This window comes from Periplaneta americana, chromosome 11, assembly GCF_040183065.1.
Source record: "Periplaneta americana isolate PAMFEO1 chromosome 11, P.americana_PAMFEO1_priV1, whole genome shotgun sequence".
In the NCBI taxonomy this organism is placed as follows: Eukaryota; Metazoa; Arthropoda; class Insecta; order Blattodea; family Blattidae; genus Periplaneta; species Periplaneta americana.
In genome coordinates this window covers 161,885,390-161,906,462 of record NC_091127.1, presented here as the reverse complement: position 1 = coordinate 161,906,462, position 21,073 = coordinate 161,885,390, and the positions used below count along the sequence as shown (strand labels likewise).

At 37.0% G+C, this 21,073-nt stretch overlaps 1 protein-coding gene across 2 annotated transcripts in view; it reads left to right on the top strand.

The window, feature by feature from the left end:
• LOC138709522 (esterase FE4-like) overlaps nucleotides 1-18,718 on the top strand; it is a 46,481-nt gene extending 27,763 nt beyond the window's left edge. Inside the window, exons 6-10 of one of the 2 annotated variants that reach the window (XM_069840346.1) lie at nucleotides 1,203-1,380; nucleotides 2,544-2,728; nucleotides 7,934-8,078; nucleotides 11,598-11,733; nucleotides 18,399-18,718. In XM_069840346.1, coding sequence (XP_069696447.1) covers nucleotides 1,203-1,380; nucleotides 2,544-2,728; nucleotides 7,934-8,078; nucleotides 11,598-11,733; nucleotides 18,399-18,579 — 825 coding nt within the window. In that variant the 3' untranslated portion in view covers nucleotides 18,580-18,718. The remainder of the gene's footprint in view (nucleotides 1-1,202; nucleotides 1,381-2,543; nucleotides 2,729-7,933; nucleotides 8,079-11,597; nucleotides 11,734-18,398) is intronic. The other variant, XM_069840347.1, reaches the window with a different exon arrangement.
• Nucleotides 18,719-21,073: the final 2,355 nt, after the last annotated feature.

Sequence of the window (21,073 nt, the reverse complement as noted above, 5' to 3'; positions counted from 1 at the left end):
ATATGGTACCCTTCTGTTCGGAATGCGTCGTTCATATTCAGCGACGGCACGCAAGATACTTCCATCGCACAAACCATAAACATACACAATATGGGCATATTCTACAGTCGAAAATTTATAAGGCATCTTGAAAAACACAACTTAACACTTCCGATAACTGTACCTGCATAACTACTGTAGTCCACACTTGTGGAGTAACGGTCAGCGCGTCTGGCTGCGAAACCAGGTGGCCCGGGTTCGAATCCCGGTCGGGGCAAGTTACCTGGTTGAGGTTTTTTCCGGGGTTTTTCCTCAACCCAATACGAGCAAATGCTGGGTAACTTTCGGTGCTGGACCCCGGACTCATTTCACCGGCATTATCACCTTCATATCATTCAGACGCTAAATAACCTAGATGTTGATACAGCGTCGTAAAATAACCCAATAAAAAAATAACTACTGTACTGTAGGTAGCTGACTGAACTGTTGTGAACCGATAAGTGATAGCGTATTTGTTGTGACATTTGTAATGCGCCACCACCCGGTTTGTTTCTCTTCTCTTATCTACATCGCTCACAATGCAAATTCCAACGTTACGTCATTCATTCCGATCGGTGACCTTGTCTCATCTCAGCAGCATATGGTAACGTCTGATTCAGATTGGGGCGAGACGTTTTACCAAAAAATGCATCTAGCTCCGCCATCATTCGAAAACGGACCTATGTTCATATGAACTTTTTCACTCAAATTGGCCTAAGATATCTTACCCTAAATGTTTGACCTTTCCTCGTGACTCACCCTGTATATTCACCTGCAAATTAACAGATACGAGGTAACACATCTTAGCCATCGACATGATTCCTAACATGAGCTTTATCAGATATACGAGTACATTACGTTCCTAATCTCATACCTACTGTCTGCTTCGATCCTATCCACGTACAGCACAAATCCCTGGAGTTTGATCATAATCACAGAAAAATCCCATCTAATGTTATGTCAAATGTTTAAACATATAGCTACACCATAAGCGTAGGTTATTTATTATTGAATTGAGTTTAAATAAAATGTTACATAATGAATAGCATGTATTCTGTTTTAAATATTTAGGGTACCTTAACTTAAATATCTTTTGTTATATTCGCAGAAACTTTGACTAGATGAGACTCCACATTAATATTGTTGCGTGACATTTTTTTATTAAAAACAATTATCCTTTTCAGACATGGGGTACATTTCCAACTTTTGCATTTCTACCAGTAGTAGAGAAGGACGTCGGAGAGGGTGATGAGGCTTTCATACCTGTGGAGCCCTTGAAGTACCTACTGACGACCAAGGATGTGGATCTCGTACCTTGGATCGTGGGCATGACCTCGGGGGAAGGAGCTTTTTATATAGCAAGTACTGAGCACCAGTCTTAAAAATTAAACTTTATGTTGCCTGCAAGACGGCTGAACGTTAGTTATTCCATAATGTCACAGATTTAATGGAACTTGTACGCGAACGCATGAAAAAAGTAATATACGTTACAAGAGCGGTATGTTGACTTTTTCATGGTCGAGGAAAAAACTGAAAAAGCGAAACGTAGTTGAGCTTTTTTAATTTCCGAGAACATGAAAACAAACATACCGCTCGTGTATCGTACATTATTTTGTGCGAAGATCGTTTATTACATACCTGAAAGACGAATTTCTAATTAGTTGCAATGAAATCTCCATGTTGGTTTCTGTTTAATGACGCCAACTTCGGAAAACCAAAATATCTTGTTGCTATAAAATGTTTTCTGTGTTTACTATACTCCAGCAGGCCGTGATATACGTCTGTCTTTTTTTCCCCCAGTCTATAAATGCGAACTTAAAACAAACGGTAAGGTTATGTAATGATTTATTTTTCATTTTAATATTTTAACAATATTATTTACGTATATAACATATTGCAGTAATAACATCGGCATCTGGAATCTCGTTGATTTTTTCACGACTTCCTTAATGTTACTTGTATCAGGAATGCAATAAGTTTCGTGGAGTAGTAGATTTTACTTAATTTTTGCAAATATTTAAAAACAATAATTAACATTGCAATTTAGGTGAAATTGCAGTGGTAAGTTTCCAATTTATAATTATTACTATGTTAAACGTCTCTAAAAATAATATGTTAAAAGCCTAAAGCAGCAAAATGAATGTCGCGCTTAAGCGGTAAGAAGAGGGAAATTGTTGTGTGTTAGGTTGGGAATACTGAATGTGGTATTTCACACTTACCGCGTATTGGTTTTGTGCGGAAAACAAGCAAATACGCACGATCTCGCACAAAAATCATTACAACTCAGCTAGTATTTATGCTGTAGAAGCACAAAAAGTTGCAGCCATAATTTGATGCAATTTTTACAGCGTCATACTTTTTACGAGCTGGAAAACCGATGCACTAGTTGTCGGTTAAATTGCTAAAATTCCTTAACTAACCTACTGCAAGTAAACACTATTCTCTTTTATAACTATCAAATACACATCATACGGTTAATTTAATAGTTTATCATTATAGAAGAGTGACAATCTGCTTTGTTCCAGATATATTTAACAAGCGTGTGCTAATAGAAGAACTGAATGATCGTTTTGATGAAATCATGCCGATGTTCTTTATGTATGCTGACACTTCAACGCCTTCAGCTGTGAAAAACATAACTCGACAGATCCGGGAATTTTATTTTGGAAATAAGACCATCTCGTACGACACCATTCAGGCAGCAATTGATGTAAGTATTACTTACTTACTTACTTACAAATGGCTTTTAAGGAACCCGAAGGTTCATTGCCGCCCTCACATAAGCCCGCCAGCGGTCCCTATCCTGAGCAAGATTAATCCAGTCTCTATCATCATACCCCACCTCCCTCAAATCCATTTTAATATTATCCTCCCATCTACGTCTCGGCCTCCCTAAAGGTCTTTTTCCCTCCGGTCTCCCAACTAACACTCTATATGCATTTCTGGATTCGCCCATACGTGCTACATGCCCTGCCCATCTCAAACGTCTGGATTTAATGTTCCTAATTATGTCAGGTGAAGAATACAATGCGTGCAGTTCTGTGTTGTGTAACTTTCTCCATTCTCCTGTAACTTCATCCCGCTTAGCCCCAAATATTTTCCTAAGCACCTTATTCTCAAACACCCTGAACCTATGTTCCTCTCTCAGAGTGAGAGTCCAAGTTTCACAACCATACAGAAGAACAGGTAATATAACTGTTTTATAAATTCTAACTTTCAGATTTTTGGACAGCAGACTGGATGATAAGAGCTTCTCAACCGAATAATAACACGCATTTCCCATATTTATTCTGCGTTTAATTTCCTCCCGAGTGTCATTTATATTTGTTACTGTTGCTCCAAGATATTTGAATTTTTCCACCTCTTCGAAGGATAAATCTCCAATTTTTATATTTCCATTTCGTACAATATTCTGGTCACGAGACATAATCATATACTTTGTCTTTTCGGGATTTACTTCCAAACCGATCGCTCTACTTGCTTCAAATAAAATTTACGTGTTTTCCCTAATCGTTTGTGTATTTTCTCCTAATATATTCACGTCATCCGCATAGACAAGAAGCTGATGTAACCCGTTCAATTCCAAACCCTGCCTACGAAAGTAATCATAATAATAATAATAATAATAATAATAATAATAATAATAATAATAATAATAATAATAATAATTCGTGAACAAATCAACAAAATCTTACCGTACTTTTATGTTGAAGAACATAATTGGGAATACTGTGGAATTGATTAGCTTAATAACAACGAAGACGACTGGCTAGAAAAACGAGGAGTGTGATAGCAGCCATTTTGTCATCGGCTTATATCAGAATTATGGAGCGGTTTCTGATTTAACGCTGCGTTCAAGAGTGTATTCGAATAATGCATGGGCTGATTATTTCGTTAGATTTTACCGAGGTTTTCCCCAACTATAAGCCAAATGTCAGTTAATTCACGGCGAATCCTCTGTCTAACCTCGCCAAAATACCACCTCACAATCGCTAAAATACGACGTCACTGTCACTTACTTACTTATTGGCTTTTAATGAACCCAGAGGTTCATTGCCGCCCTCACATAAGCCCGCTATTGGTCCCTATCCTGAGCAAGATTAATCCAGTATTTATCATCATATCCTACCTCCCTCAAATCCATTTTAATATTATCTTCCCATCTACGTCTCGGCCTCCCCAAAGGTCCTTTTCCCTCCGGCCTCCAAACTAACACTCTATATGCATTTCTTGATTCGCCCATACGTGCTACATGCCCTGCCCATTTCAAACGTCTAGATTTAATGTTCCTAATTATGTCAGGTGAAGAATACAATGCGTGTAGTTCTGTGTTGTGTAACTTTCTCCATTCTCCTGTAACTTCATCCCTCTTAGCCCCAAATATTTTCCTAAGCACCTTATAACCAGACCATAATAGTAGATTATACATGGTGTTTTCTTTACGGTCCGCAACTGAAGCGACAATCGACCACCTGGAAATCGCGATTATCGCCACGACGGAAAAAACCGCGCCAACACAGTTCAAAAAGCAATGTGATGGTTGAACATTTTTTTAATCATTGGGAATTGTTCACATGGAATTTATACCAGACGGAGTAACTAAACAAGATCTGCCACAAGGAGATCCTTCGCCAGCTATAACAACGTTGGCAGACGTGCATAGAGGCCAACGGCGACTATTTTGACGGAAGACATGGATCTGAGTAAGTGAACGCCGTGTTGCGCGGCAACTGACATGACACCTGGATTCTGCGTTTCGCCTATGCTCCAGGCGCAAGTCCACGAACTTCATGATTCTACTACGTGTATGTGAAAGTGTTGTAGTAATACTTCTTGTACAATGCCATTTTGTCACTGTACTCATGTTTTGAATATCACACCCGGAGATGACGTCCTTGATTTTATACACACTCTTCCAAGCGTCTCTGCAAGTTTCCATACGCACCTTGCACCAAATTTAGCGGCACAGCTGCAATCTTTAAGTTCGTGGACCATTACCATTTTGTATGGACGAAAGTTAAGATTCTGTTGCAAAATTCTCCTGAGGTTGTGATGACTTAATTGCAAAGGTGCTGCATGTTTTCTCGCTGAACTTTGTGGGTTCTTTACGAATGCTTGACGCACAATTACAATATTTTGTGAGATCGCACTGAACTTGGTCGCCCTGTTTTAGTGCTGAAGCCTACTCCGAAATGACGCAATCCACAATTGGATTTGTTTGTCTGAACGCCAAAGATTGCACAAATATTGCTTCAGTCACATGCGCACGAAAACAATGAATTAATATGCATGCAAGAAACAATTGAATTGGGGAACTGAACTGAAGGATAAAATACTGTACCATAAGGAATAAATTTACATTATTGTTTGATAATTGACTTCAATATTTTCCATTTTATGTGCAGTTAAAAATGGGGAGATATTTCTGCCCCACCTCGTATTTACATTGTTAATACCGGAATAGCTCAAGGTTCAAATATTCAAAATGTTCACTTTATGCTGATGATCTAAAGATTTTTAAATTGCTTAATACAAAGTAAAAAAATGCATCAAATTTTAGAAACAATATTAAATTTATCAATGGCTTTTAAATGATGTGTTAAATGTTAATATAAAAATATTCTTATATGACTTACACAAGGAGCACTCTTATCTAAGAGGTAATTATACGATGAATTATGAACCATTGTTGTTGTTAGGCAACTGTCCGTAGACAGGTCTGAACCTCATAAGTGATTCCAACAAGGCACCACTTATGAGGCAACAAGGCCAGAAGATAATGGCCAGTTCCTTTCCCCCTCCATTTCATACATCGCCGATTAGCCACATAGGGTAAATTAGTGTCTGTTGGACAGTCGGGCATGTTGGACACTCTGTACTTTAACGTGTTACCTCGCCACTTGTGGGCACCACATTCTGCTAGAAGTCAATGACGGAAGTAGCCACGAGTGGGGCTACTTCCGTCATTGACTTCTAGCAGAATGCGATGCCCACAAGTGGCAAGGTAACACGTTAAAGTACAAAGCGTCCAACATGCCCGACTGCCCAACAGAATCTAATTTACCCTATTACACTAATCAGACTTCAGATGCATACAAACAATTGTTCTTCCTCTGATGCAAATCGTCAAGTGAGATGTACTGCCTGATAATAGATGTACATATCAGCCAGAACCTCAATCAGAGGCGATCATTAGAACGAATATATTGTGTAAAAGATCTCCGTGTAACTACTAATCATAATTTGACTTGTCCACACCTGATAGATAGATAGATAGATAGATAGATAGATAGATAGATAGATAGATAGCTTTATTGATATTGTTCGCAAAAGTACAAAACTTAATAATTTAACAAAAAGATCTATATACAAATGTAGTTCTACATAATAAATATACAATTTCCTAAACTAATTAATCTATCGCAAATCTCAATACTTTATTGGTTCAAACTTGCACTTACGTCTTGTTTTAGTGCATGTTTAAACCAATCGTGATAACCCTTAAGACTTTAAACCTTAATTATTTGCTCCTTTTCAAAAATCTAATTGTAATATTTAGGTCTTATTTTACATAATAATTTATTATTCCAATTAGATGATCAGATGTCGACATACTGTAAGTTATGAACCTGAAATAGCTGAATCGGTACATTCCATATGTAGGTTAATCTTTCTTTCTTACAATATTTTCATGTCAGCAGAAACGTTTGCGTAACTTCTACGAAGACTACCGCATGCCTGCCAAAAACAAGCTTGACAAATTGCTTACATAATCAACCTCAATTTAGTTTCATCATTATGTCGCATGTAATCATTATCGATTCATTTCTATTATGATTTCTATTATGATCTAATAAATTTATTATAATTGCATTCTTATTGAAATTAAAATATATTAGTTAACCAATTTATAAAGTCAAATTTTCTTCTGAACTTTTACTAATTAATATAACTATCGGAATACCTTAATAACTACCTTAGCTCTCTATTTTCAATTTTTTTTTATTATTATTTAAAAAAAAAGCCTTGACGTAATTCTATCTTATTTTCAAAACCTGTCTTCTTACCTTATTTAATTAATAATAAGTTTTTCTGATTTTAGGAAAATTTAATCTTTGCTAATGCCTATCTCTTAGTAGGTAGTTTCGTTCAGTATCTATAGTTTTGATTGAATCTACTTTATTTCTGTTAGAGTTTCTATTTGTCATTTTACCTCTTATTAACTGTTCGTCACCTGCTTCTACTTCATCGGTCGGTATCGCACAGCTCCTCCAAATTGTAGCACTTCCTCTCGCGCACCCCGGACTACCATTGTCCACACCTGTGAAGAAACGGTTATCGCGTCTGGCCGCGAAACCAGGTGGCCCGGGTTCGATTCCCGGTCGGGTCAAGTTACCTGGTTGAGGTTTTTCCCGGGATTTTCCCTCAACCCAATATGAGTAACTTTCAGTGCTGGACCACGGACTCATTTCACCGGCATTATCACCTTCATCTCATTCAGGCGCTAAATAACGTAAGATGTTGATGAAGCGTCGTAAAATAACCTACTAAAATAAAATATATCTTCTCGTCTTGAATCTTCGTTCAGTATTTTATTTACTCATTTATTATTCGGTCTTTCAAGATATTGTTCCGAGTTTCTTCCGCTGGTAGATCACTTCACGTACTTAACAGATTAAGAGAAATAATGAAAGCTGAAGAATTTAATTATTTAATACGTATTTTGTGCTGCACATAACGCCATTGAAGAGTATTTTTTATACAAAGATGTTTAACAGTTGCAATACGACAGAATTTATCGTATATAAGTAAATATGAAAATTTTTGTATTTTCACTGCAGCATAGTCCGAGAAAATAGCACTTGTGTTTTGTTACAATGCTACACAATAACCTACTTTCTGCTGTTCCTTTCAGATGTATGGGGATGCAGGGTTTAAGCATGGTTTTTATTTAGCGGCGAAACTGCATGCTATGAGGGGGGCACAAGTGTTTTACTATGAATTCGACTACCGTGGTACCAACAGTTACTCCACCAATTTCGGAATCTGCAGGGATATTGGTGAGTGGTGAATGTATTGCAATTATAGGGACATCATTGTAAATAATACTACTATTCCATACAGTACGACTGTGAAGAACCTTGGTATTTATATGGATTGTCACCAGGAATGGAATGAACAAGTAAATCACACTTCCAAAAAAAATATTTTCCATTATTCACTCATTAAAGCGACTGAAGCACTTTCTTCCTGATAAATTAAAATTAATCCTTGTACAAACACTCGTGATGCCACACTTTGACTACTGCGATATTATATTAAGTAACCTAAATGCAAATTTGAGCAGCAGGCTACAACGTGTGCATAACGCGTGCGTCCGTTATATTTGCAATATTCGTAAGTATGATCATGTTTCCCCGTCTTTCCAAACGCTGTCTTGGCTAAGGCTAAGCGATCGACGAGCCCTGCATTCTCTTGTTCTCTTATTTCAAATTCTGCGCACCGCTACCCCAATCTATTTGGCTTCTCGTTTTCAAAAATTATCCGCATATCATCAGCTAAGTACAAGATCTCATCATAACAATTTACTCATTATACCCTACCACAAGACATCTTTATATTCTTCATCCTATACAGTTTCAGTTGCTAGAAATTAGAACTCGCTTCCGAGTGATATAAGGGGTTGTTGGACAATAACTTCATTTAGGTCAAAATTACATAAATTCTTACTTAACAGATGAATTGCTGATTAATATTTGTTACTTATAATGAAACTAACATCTGTCCATTCTTATTATTATTATCATTAATTTCTCTAAATAGATTTACAAAACCTCTAATGGCAATTACATTAATATTCTCATTATAGAAATAGAAATATATATATTCTCCCTGTAACATAGTCCTAGTAAGCTTATATTAAATTAATTTTCATCATTTTACTAGCTATCTCAAATATTAAATTAATTATAATTCATTGAATTAAATTAGCTCATAAATTAAGTTACTACTTTACCTTATAGATTTATCTAAATTTAAATAAATGTGTAGTGAAGAATATTGCTGGAGAACCTTTTAAGTGCAGTGTAAATATTTGTAATTTAAATTTATGTATTGTATTGATTAAGGCTGGTTGAGTGGAAGAGAAGGCCTTATGGCCTTAACTCTGCCAGCGAAAATAAAACATTATCAAAATCATTTTGTTTTTACTAACATTTTTAATATTAATCTGACTATACCTTTGGATTAACGGCTGAGAACCGGAAACACTATTTATTACCCCCTTCCACGACCGGAGTTTGATGATACTGGTGTAAAACACAAATAAATCACTTTACTAGTTTTAGGAGGGAAGAAAATTAGTGCATCCACTTACGTACCTAAACTTGGAAATATTAAGATTTTGAGTTTGATGATTTTCGTTAGGTTTTTATTTAATAAAAATACAATACAGTATTAACAATACGTGTTTTTACTCACGAACTGAGTTATCCATGCGAACGTATTCATTATGCAGTGTATATTATACTGTCTACAGCACATTAGCGTACATTATAGAGAATGAAGTTAAATTGAAAAATAATGAAAATCTGGATATTTAAACAAATTGTTGAAAATGGTGGCTGCTCATTTCGATACAGGTTTCAGTTCTTTTGTGTCTATTATCGCAGTATAGTCTATTGCATCTAATGCCAATAAATGTCCGGTTTCGTCCTTCGTACCAGTAATTCATGTTGTAATGATTTTGTACGTACTGTATAAAAGAGTACCTTACGTACTGTAAATTTAATCTTCACTTCTGCCCGATCCGCGCAGATAAATTTACTCAGACATGCTATCTACTGTCCGTCCATGTGGTTATGTCGCAGGATCGTAGAAAGGGGGAATTGATATTGATATTTATTACACGTATATTATAGTTCACAGACAAAGTACATAAAAGTAATCATTTAAACTCTTACATTACACACTTTATAATTTAACACACACACTCATACACACACACACACACACACACACACACACACATATATATATATATATATATATATATATATATATATACTATTATTTCAACACAATTTCTACAATTTAAATATTTAATATACAAAAAAAGTTATGTTTTATCTTGCACTTGCGTTTAGTTTTGTGCAAAACTCAACTCATTACTTGCTACTTTCTTCTATGCATAATTTTACATCTATAACACAAAAAACAAGCGTTAAACATATTTGTTTAATAATCATTATTCTTATTATTTCTTTACTTATTTATTTATTTTTTTTTCATTAAATTCTAGCTATTTCATTTATTCTTTCCATTCTAATTTTTTAGTGAAAAAAGATATAAACCTATTTGCTTTTGTAACTTTGTGTTATAATTATTCATAAGTTTTCTTATAGCTATTTCTTTTTTATTTGTAGGAACATTTTTTTTTATAAATTTCATCCGTATATCTTTTGTATTTTGACATTCAAGAACAATGTGAATGTCATCTTCTCTCCGTCCACATAATGGGCACGTGCCTTGAGGTATATTGCCTCTATTACTCCTTAATTTCCAAATTCCTAATCTGAACCAGGCCAGTCCAAATCTCTCTTTCATATTCATATTATCTATATATGTACTCAAAAGGGGGAATTGACGTGACAGTTAATTACTTAACGAGGCCATTTTATTTAAGTTATTTTAAACAGTTGTATAATATTACGTAGGCGTCCAATTCCTAACAGAAAATATTTTCAAAATAGAGCTAGGACAGCCCAGCAGAAGCGAGTTGGAAAAATTAGGATGCGATGTAATCAAAAGGACGCATAGTACCTGTACGAAAATATGATTAAATAATGAATGCTCGTTTTTCAATGGAAAACGCGACCATATTTCTGGAACGTACTATACTCAATCACTCGGTACTGTTCACTGTGACCGTAAGACAACTTTGCATACGCGGCCTTGGTTCTGTGCGGAAGATGAGTGGAAGTTCACTAGTAGAGGGGATGGGAGTGAAGTACATTAAAAACTCAGGTACAATAAAAATTGAAGTAAAAATAAAATGATGTCCGTGTACTATTTGAATAGAGGCAAGATACACACAATCGTGGGTTGAAAATTCGTATAGAATTTGGACCTATGTACTGTGTACCTATCATCCAATAGGCTACTACCTTTGTAAACTACGAGTAAGCAGAAAATAGTAAAATATCCCCTGTTCTTTATTCCCTGCTCCACCGCTAGATGGTAGTATTTCTGTACGTTTCTTACACAATTTCTAACAGGTTTACCATGTTATTGGTGATGTAGGCTAACATGGTATTTAATTTCACTATACTATATTTCCATATTTCATATCTATTATATTTATTTTGTTTTTAATGTTCTTTAATTTATATAGCTATGTGTAAAAATTATGACAAATAAGGATTCCAATATTGAATTTTATGTAGAGAATGTCTTGGGTTTACATTTATTACAATAAAATTAATAAAAATGAAGTCAAGGTTAAGATATACAGAGTTTATTTTTCATTGCTATACATTCATTGAGAAGTGCATAAGCCTTTTTTTTTTTACTTTTTGCAGGAGTAAGTCATACGGATGATGTATTGTATCTCTTCCCGCAAGACAAATATCTTTTTCCCGGATCTATTAGATCAGAGACGGACGACAGAATGATAGATATTCTAACAACTCTTTACTCAAACTTCATTCAGACAGGGTAAGTCTCCCAATACTATAAACTGGATAAAATAAAGATATAGCTAATACCCCTAATATAACCATAAAACAAATTGTCATATTTCAAAGTTAATTTATTTTCTCCAAGGCCATGACTAAATGTCGGTTTCTAGGTTACCAAAATCGGGAGAGAAATGTAAAATGTAGTACTTCTTTCCTAATATACGTTCTGTAGGCTATATGTTTCACAGCGATCTAACCTTAATTTATAATATACTAATTACCATAACCAACAAATACACGTCTTCATCTGTTTTCGACAAGAACGTTTGAACATCATACCTGGACAATACTTTAGATTGAATAATTTTGAAGAAAAATCGTTCCGGGGCCAGGTATCGAACCTGGCACCTTTGGTTAAACGTACCAACGCTCTACCAACTGAGCTACCCGGGGAATTCTACTAGACACCGATCCAAATTTTCCCTCTATATCCACAGACCTCAAAGTGGGCTGACAAACCGTCAAGCAACCACCATTGAGTGCACACTAACTCCGTGTGACTTAAATTGTGGTTTCCCGTTAACGAACAGTGACGTAAATTATGCTTATTGTTCCGGGGCCAGGTATCGAACCCGGGACCTTTGATTAAACGTCCCAACGCTCTACCAACTGAGCTACCCGGGGAATTCTACTAGACACCGATCCAAATTTTCCCTCTATATCCACAGACCTCAAAGTGTGCTGACAAACCGTCAAGCAACCACCATTGAGTGCACACTAACTCTCTGTGACTTAAATTGTGGTTTTCCGTTAACGAACAGTGACGTAAATTATGCTTATTATTCCGAGACCAGGTATCGAACCCGGGACCTTTGGTTAGACGTACCAACGCTCTACCAACTGAGCTACCCGGGAACTCTACCAGACACCGATCCAATTTTTCCCTCTATATCCACAGACCTCAAAGTGGGCTGACAAACCGTCAAGCAACCACCATTGAGTGCACACTAACTCTCTGTGACTTAAATTGTGGTTTTCCGTTAGCGAACAGTGACGTAAATTAGCTTATTATTCCGAGACCAGGTATCGAACCCGGGACCTTTGGTTAGACGTACCAACGCTCTACCAACTGAGCTACCCGGGAACTCTACCAGACACCGATCCAATTTTTCTCTCTATATCCACAGACCTCAAAGTGGGCTGACAAACCGTCAAGCAACCACCATTGAGTGCACACTAACTCTCTGTGACTTAAATTGTGGTTTTCCGTTAACGAACAGTGACGTAAATTATGGTTATTATTCCGGGACCAGGTATCGAACCCGGGACCTTTGGTTAGACGTACCAACGCTCTACCAACTGAGCTACCCAGGAACTCTACCAAATACCGATCCAATTTTTCCCTCTATATCCACAGACCTCAAAGTGGGCTGACAAACCGTCAAGCAACCACCATTGAGTGCACACTAACTCTGTGTGACTTAAATTGTGGTTTTCCGTTAACGAACAGTGACGTAAATTATTCTTATTATTCCGGAGCCAGGTATCGAACCCGGGACCATTGGTTAAACGTACCAACGCTCTACCAACTGAGCTACCAGGGAACTGTAACAGACACCGATCCAATTTTTCTCTTTATATCCACAGACCTCAAAGTGGGCTGACAAACCGTCAAGCAACCACCATTGAGTGCACACTAACTCCGTGTGACTTAAATTGCGGTTTTCCATTAACGAACAGTGACGTAAATTATGCAAATCAAGCCTTCAGGTATAACTCCCTGTAAAGTTGATTTGAATAATTTTGAGGGACAAATTATTCCGGGGCCAGGTATCGAACCCGGGACCTTTGGTTAAACGTACCAACGCTCTACTAATTGAGCTATCCGGGAACTCTACCAGACACCAGTGTGTCGTTATATCGTTTTCTGCGAGCAAAAGTGGCGTTGCGCTGGCTGTTGCTGCGTGTAGGAGTGGCATTACTCCACATTCCTACCAGGGCTGATCTCGTGAGCTTCCCATAGTTGCTATAGTAGGGAGCAAAGATATTGGCGGGTCGTACTTAGCACATTTTTGCACGTACCACCCCCTCTCTTCTGACCTGTCCATTGGGATGACTGACTGGCAGTGTGTCGATGCGTTCGGGTGTAGTTGCTTGCAAGCCAATCGTTGGGTATTGAGAGAGTAGTCATCGTAGCTGTTGTCTGTACATATTCAAACAGTAATTTTCAATACTAACAGTGGAATTGCTTCTGTGCCTAGTTGAGCGACATGTCTAGAAAGGGAGCGGATACGCAGAGCCAAGCGAAAGGAATTATTCATAGTGTTTACGAATACTTAAAAAAACTTTAATTAATACAACAAATTAAAATTTTCGTAATGTGATTGAAATTCTGGTTATTAAGAGAATGAGGAAAACAGGAATTAGATCACTATAAGTTTAAGTGAAATATTTTAAGATCTGATAGTATATTGACAGTATAATCATTGCAGTGAAGTAAAAACCATTGTTATTATTATTATTATTATTATTATTATTATTATTATTATTATTATTATTATTATTAAATTTGCACTGACGGATTTCATTTAATATAGTATTACTAGCCATTGTTAAGTCAATTATATTATATAAAATAAAACCTGAGTACCGACACAATACTATTTACAAATTATTTACATCGTCAACACCAGTGATTTTACTCACGGGACTGGCTTCATCTTTTCTTGCAACCCTTGTTTTGTTCAAAAGGTCTCTGGTCACTGCTGTCAGTTGGTCACCTGCTGTGATTCTTCCTGCCGGAAGGTCCCTGTTGATTTTCTTTGTCACAATCCCAGGACCGCTGCCATCATTTTTGGCCTCATTTCTGAACAGCTGGAGCAATTCATCACAACTTCTACTCTTTGTGAAGCGGATGACAATAGAACGCGTCTTCCCTGGCCTGGATGGTATGCGATGTGCTACGCTTACATCATGTTGCACCAATTCACTACCGCCTATGACTTCCGATATTTGGTCAATGACTTCATAAGTTGATTGTTCATCGATCTCCGGAACTCCAAGTAGCATTATATTGTCTCTGCGTGTGTACTGCTGCAGATCACTCACTTCCTGTTTGAGATGGTCATTTTCTTGCACTAGCCTCTTCATCTCCTCCTGCGTGGAGTTGAGTTCATGTCTTGTGTGCGCCAATTTCTCTCTAAGACTGTCGAACTTGGAAGATATGAATTCAGCTGATTTCCTTAGTTCATTCACCTCAAAATACGAATGCTATTCGATATCAGTATAGTAGTTATAAAATCATGTCGCATATTGTATACCAGTAGTTTGTATGATAACAAATGACGTGTTCACATGTGATGTTGTTTAATGAAATAATTAAAATGCTGCGCACAGAAATTACACTAAATACTGACACACAGACAGTGTTTATATATAAACACTATTTCGATGTTACAGACTTTAGGTTACGTAGCGAGGAGTGAAAGATGTTTCGGAAGCGACCCTTCGAAGAACGTTTACAGCTAAAGTAGGGGTGGAACGTGGGTTGGGTTAGTATGAAGGGGTATACCTCCATCCGCCAATATTCCTGCTCCCTACTATAGTCGAAGCATGCGAGGGACGGAAGCTTCCTAGTCCGCTTCTTTCCCCTTACGCGCAGGTAGGTTTCACGAGATAATGAATGGCCTATAATACTTCCTTTGTCACTCCAAATATCACTGTGTGTTTGTCTTTCAATTTTCTCTTATTCCAAATTTTATTAAATTTACTGCTTACATTTTAAACTGCTATATTTCAGTTTCAGCTATTTCTTTCTGTTTATACGATTTCTTTGCAGTATCATCAAGCTGTTACCTGAGAAGCTATTCTTCATTTCAGAAATTCGAGTAATTTTTCGGTACAAGATCGAGTTAATAATTCCGTCATTTGCTTCTCTTTGGAGTATCCTCTCCTAGAAGACTCGTCTTCCAGCTATATCTGCCCGTTATGCATTTTTTCCCTTCCTTAACTCCGGCCATACAGCACCTTGCGTTCTCCAACTTGATGCAGGCAGTGAAATAAAAAAACAATGCTGCAATGAGAATGATAACAGAAGAAAACTGGAAAAACACTGTACTAAACTTCTTAATTCACCGCAAATTTTACAGAAGTCTGCTATAGGGTATCTGTATTTCGTTGATATGCATAATTATGTTCAACTCGCTGAGATTCTTTCCAGACCAGAGTGTTGCATTGGAGTTAAATCGCTCGCTTGAACTCGGTCGAATGTCGCATCCTCGAGTGAGATACGATCGGTCGTGATACGCTCGTAATAAATAGAAGCACACTACAAGGTCATCTCACCGACATGTCTTATCTTGTATGGAAGGCGACAGATAAGGTAAACATATGTTTTGCTCACACGGTAAAAATAAGGCTTTATTTTCTGCGTTTATGACAAACGTTTAATGGAACAGTCAATGGAACGTACCAAACAGGGACATGAAGTTATAAATAAAATAGTATGAAAAACTTCGATATACAGTTATTATTGCTAATTAATAATTATTCAATACCAGCCGTACCCGTGCGCTTCGCTGCACCTGTTAGAAATAAATATAAAGTAATTACATAATTAAAATAGGACGTTTGATCCAGGGAACAACTTTTACAACAGCGCAAGATAATATGCTTCGCTCATTACCCAATTTTTTTTTGCATTGCATTTATTGCATATATATTTTATGTATTTTAACACAATTCGTCGACCTGGTTGGCAAGTTCATATAGCGCTGGCCTTCTATGCCCAACGTTGCAGGTTCGATCCCGGGCCAGGTCGATGGCATTTGAGTGTGATTAAATGCGACAGGCTCATGTCAGTAGATTTACTGGCATGTAAAAGAACTCGTGCGGGACAGAATTCCGGCACATCCGGCGACGCTGATATAACCTGTGCAGTTGCGAGCGTCGTTAAATAAAACAAAACATAACATTTAACACGATTCAATTGAGCATAGTTAAAATTTAAATTATAAAATAATGGATTGCTAAGCTAACGTACTATTACTGCATACTAAATCAATACACTCTCGTTGTTCGTTAATTCTCTGAGATTAAAATGAGTGTACATAAATATTATTTTAAGAAATACAGAAAACGAATGTACAGAATAGCCTATCAAATTTTCTGTGCATAACAAGCTATTTTAATCTTACCTGTCCTCGATTTACTCAGACGTTACTGTAATAATATTATAGCATTATGTCCATCTAGAGAAACTACACTTTCCAATGGTGAAATAATAATTAATTATACAAATCGGTTAATTTAGCTTCTGATATTACTTCATACATACACAAACATTTCTGTAGGCTATGTTTAATAGCTTTTGATTGTTGATGTCCAAGGCCCCTGTTTCGATTGCTGTTGTCCAAGGCCCCTTATAGACGAAGTCATTTATTCTTAATTCATTGCACCGTCTTAGATGGCGTTATTTTAATTTTAAAACTCATTTATCTCATTAAATATCAGTCCTATCAAAATTTTGTAAAGAATAAAACTTATCAGAAATCATTTTTGAAAAAACTTTTGTTATGCAACATTTTTCACAAAAATCAATAATAAGCGAGATATTTCGATTTATTTAATTCAGGCCTCCTTATAACCCCCTTTTAAATAAAGTATTTTGAATGTCATATTGCCTAAAATCTAAGTTACAACGCACTTAATTTATATTCCAATTTTCATATAAATCGGTTCAGCCATTATCGCGTGAAAAGGTAACAAACATACAGACAGACATACAAACAAAAATTTCAAAAATGCGATTTTCGGTTTCAGGGTGGTTAATTATATATGTTAGGACCAATTATTTTTGGAAAATCGAAAATTACCAGAAAAATTTCGGCTACAGATTTATTATTAGTATAGATTTGATTTACCACATATATAATATGATAGGTCCATACATAGTGTTCCGCCTATATACTGCGAGAATGTAGAAACGTTTTACAAAATATTATTGATATAGCAGTAGATTAATAACAATATTAGTACAGAGATAACGTCACAGAAAATATAATAAAACGAATAATCATGCTGCGCAACTGTTACAGACGCAAAGATTGATACACTAATTATTAGAGATTATTATTATTATTATTATTATTATTATTATTATTATTATTATTATTATTATTATTATTATTACTAGAAAACTTGATACGGTTCTTGCATTATCGTGATTGTGTTCTCCGTTTATAATAATTACATTTACATCCAATAACATCTATCAGATGTGGCAAAAACAAAATCACTTCTGTGTGTGTGTGGGGGGAGGGGACATTTACCTACAACATTTATATTACATTTTAAACCAAGTTTTGTAGTTGCACTATGGAGAAGTTAGTTAAACACTACAAAGTTTTGAAATGATAAACATTTATGATGTTACTACACAGTTCATCACTGTAACAAGAACGAATGTCTAACGCTCGGCATATATCGTTCGAGGATTTATCGCTCGCGACAATTTTACCCATCATGCATTGCGCTACCTATCGGATTATGCTATGAACTACTTCGCGCTCGAGTGAAAACGTCCGATGCAGACCTCTATTCCAGACATTCTTTAAACTTAGCCGCTTTTTTTTTCCTTTCTTTCATTCATTTGCTGCTTTATTCATTACCGGTGTTACGATTCATAAACTTTCTTTTTCACAGAAACCCGACACCTCAGCCCTGCGACTTAGGAGTGTGGAAGCCAGTGTCCTCGCCGGATACTCTTGAATACGCGCGAATAGATTTGAAAGGAGTGCATATGGGAAAGAACCTACGGAAGAAGGAGTTCGCCTTCTGGGATTCCCTTCCTCTTGGACTTCAAATGGAAGCAAACACAGAATAGAGCAAAGTGTGGTTACTGCCACAGGTTTCAACTGACTATTGTTACACGTTTATACATAAAAGTTTACAATTAGGCAGTAACATTAAGTTGTAATTACTGAGTAAGATGTTCATATATCGAGAATTAAATCAATTTTGTGTGCAGAAGTAATAAATTATTAATATTTCGATGGTGTTTAGGTAAAGGAAAATAAGTCATAAAAATTAGTTTTGAGATAAATCGGAAATTTAACTTCGGGTCCTTATTGCAAATATTTTTTGCAGAAATAATACACATGAAATGCCAGTGTAGCATTGTTTTGTTTTTTGCACAACCACTTCTACATTTTAACTTGTGAATTCATCTGGGGATCAAAACTTCATTTTCACAAAAAAAATTACTTAACCCCCTTTACCCGAACACTATCGATTTGACACTTGAACTTTATTTGGATCTGAAGTCCTTCTTTTCCTGTTTCTTCTTCAAGGGAAAAATTGTTCCGCGGCCGGGTATCGAAACCAGAAAAATTTTGGTTACAGTTTTATTATTCAAATCTAGCTTTCAGGTATAGCTCCCTGGTTAAGCGCACTAACGCTCCACCGACTAAGCTACCCAGGAACTCTACCACACACCGGCTCAACTTTTCCCTGTTATGTCCACATACCTCAAAGTGGGCTGACAAACCGTCAAACATCCAACATTGAGTGCACACAAACTCTGTGTGACTTAAATTGTGGTTTTCTGTCAACAAATATTGACGAATATTATGCAAATCTAGCTTTCAGGCAGGCTATACATCATTCGGAGATTTAATAAGAATGAAGAAGAACGGGAAATTCGTTTACTGTAATCATTCCATTGGCCAAGGGGAACTAGCATCGAACGCTTTGATCGACTTACCGATAGAGTTCGAACTCACCACGCTCGAGAAAAAGGAAGCAGTGCTGAACGTTCTCAGAGAATTAATGAACAAGGAGAGTGTACTGATTTAGTATGCAGTAATAATACAGGGTGTCCACCATGAACCTGACACATTTGAAATTGCTGTATAATTCATACTGCCTGGGGTAAAAAGAAAATAATGCATGCAAAATCAAGAGTAACTCACCAAGTTTTATTTAAAAAATCAGACACCTCAACATGAGATCCTCTCGTTGCACGAAGAACATCTAGCCTGAATTCAATTTCCTGCCAGGTCTTCTGAAACATCTCGGGCGTAACGGAATTGACGGCATCTCTTATGCGGCCGCGTAACTGTTGAAGATCACGAATTTTGTGGCCTGTATACACTTTGTTCTTGACATATCCCCACAAGAAAAAGTCTAGAGGGGTAATATCCGGTGATCGAGGTGGCCATCTTGTCGGTCCATCACGCCCAATCCAGCGACCGGGAAATTGTGTGTCGAGAAATTCTCGAACGATCAGGTTCCAATGTGGTGGGGCGCCGTCCTGTTGAAAGATGACGTTCGGCTGCAAATGCATTAACTGAGGCACAACAAATTGATCCAACATGTCGAGGTAGGTATTGCGCGTAACTGTTTGTTCTGCAAAGAAAAAGGGGCCGATGATCAAATTGTGCATCAATCCTCACCACACATTTAATTTCGGGCTGTCACGAATGTGTTCCACAATGCAGCGTGGGTTTTCTGATCCCCAAATACGCGCATTATGTGTGTTTACTTTGCCCGATAAATGAAAAGTGGTCTCATCAGAAAAAGCAATGCGAGTTTAAAATGTTGGGTCTTCATCAATGTGCTGTAACATGTCGATAGCAAATGCCTGCCTCTTATTACCGTCATCTGGTTTCAGTTCATGAACCAACTGCAATTTGTATGCATGAAACCCAAGAGAGCGATGCAGTAGCTTATGTACCGTGAACTTCGGCATCTGCAGTTCTCGTCCCGCTTGTCGAACTGACTTGCGTGGACTTCGTTCATACGCCTGTCTCACTGCTGCTACACGCTCCTCTGATACGCGCACATTACCGCCACCATGCAATTTCACCACACTGCCCGTTGCTGTTTCCATGTCTTAATGGTGTTCCGTGTTGGTGGGTCCTTCTGGAACACGCGCCGAAAGTTGCGTTGCACTTGAATCACCGAATTTGTTTCAGCATACCACCAGATCGCTTGTGCTCGCTCTTGCGCTGTCGCCATTTTGACTTAAGCTACCGCAGCCCCACGTACAACCTCTCGCGCGGGTTTTTATAAATAGCCAACGAAATTTCCATAGTTTCTCTACATATTGCAATGCATGTTATCAACTTATTTCCATTCATTGATTTTTGGCAGCCAAATGAAATGTGTCAGGTTCATGGTGGACACACTGTATTTTAGCTCAGCATTCCATTATGATTCAAATATTGATTATGGTCATTTTAATTGTATTTAATTAGGTTAAATGAATAAATTATGGAAAAATTCAATGCAAAAAAATACGGGAATGAGTGAAATGAATTATGTTGCTCTGTTGGAAAATTTGTTCCCCTTGAGATTCAAGAGCGCCCCACAAACAA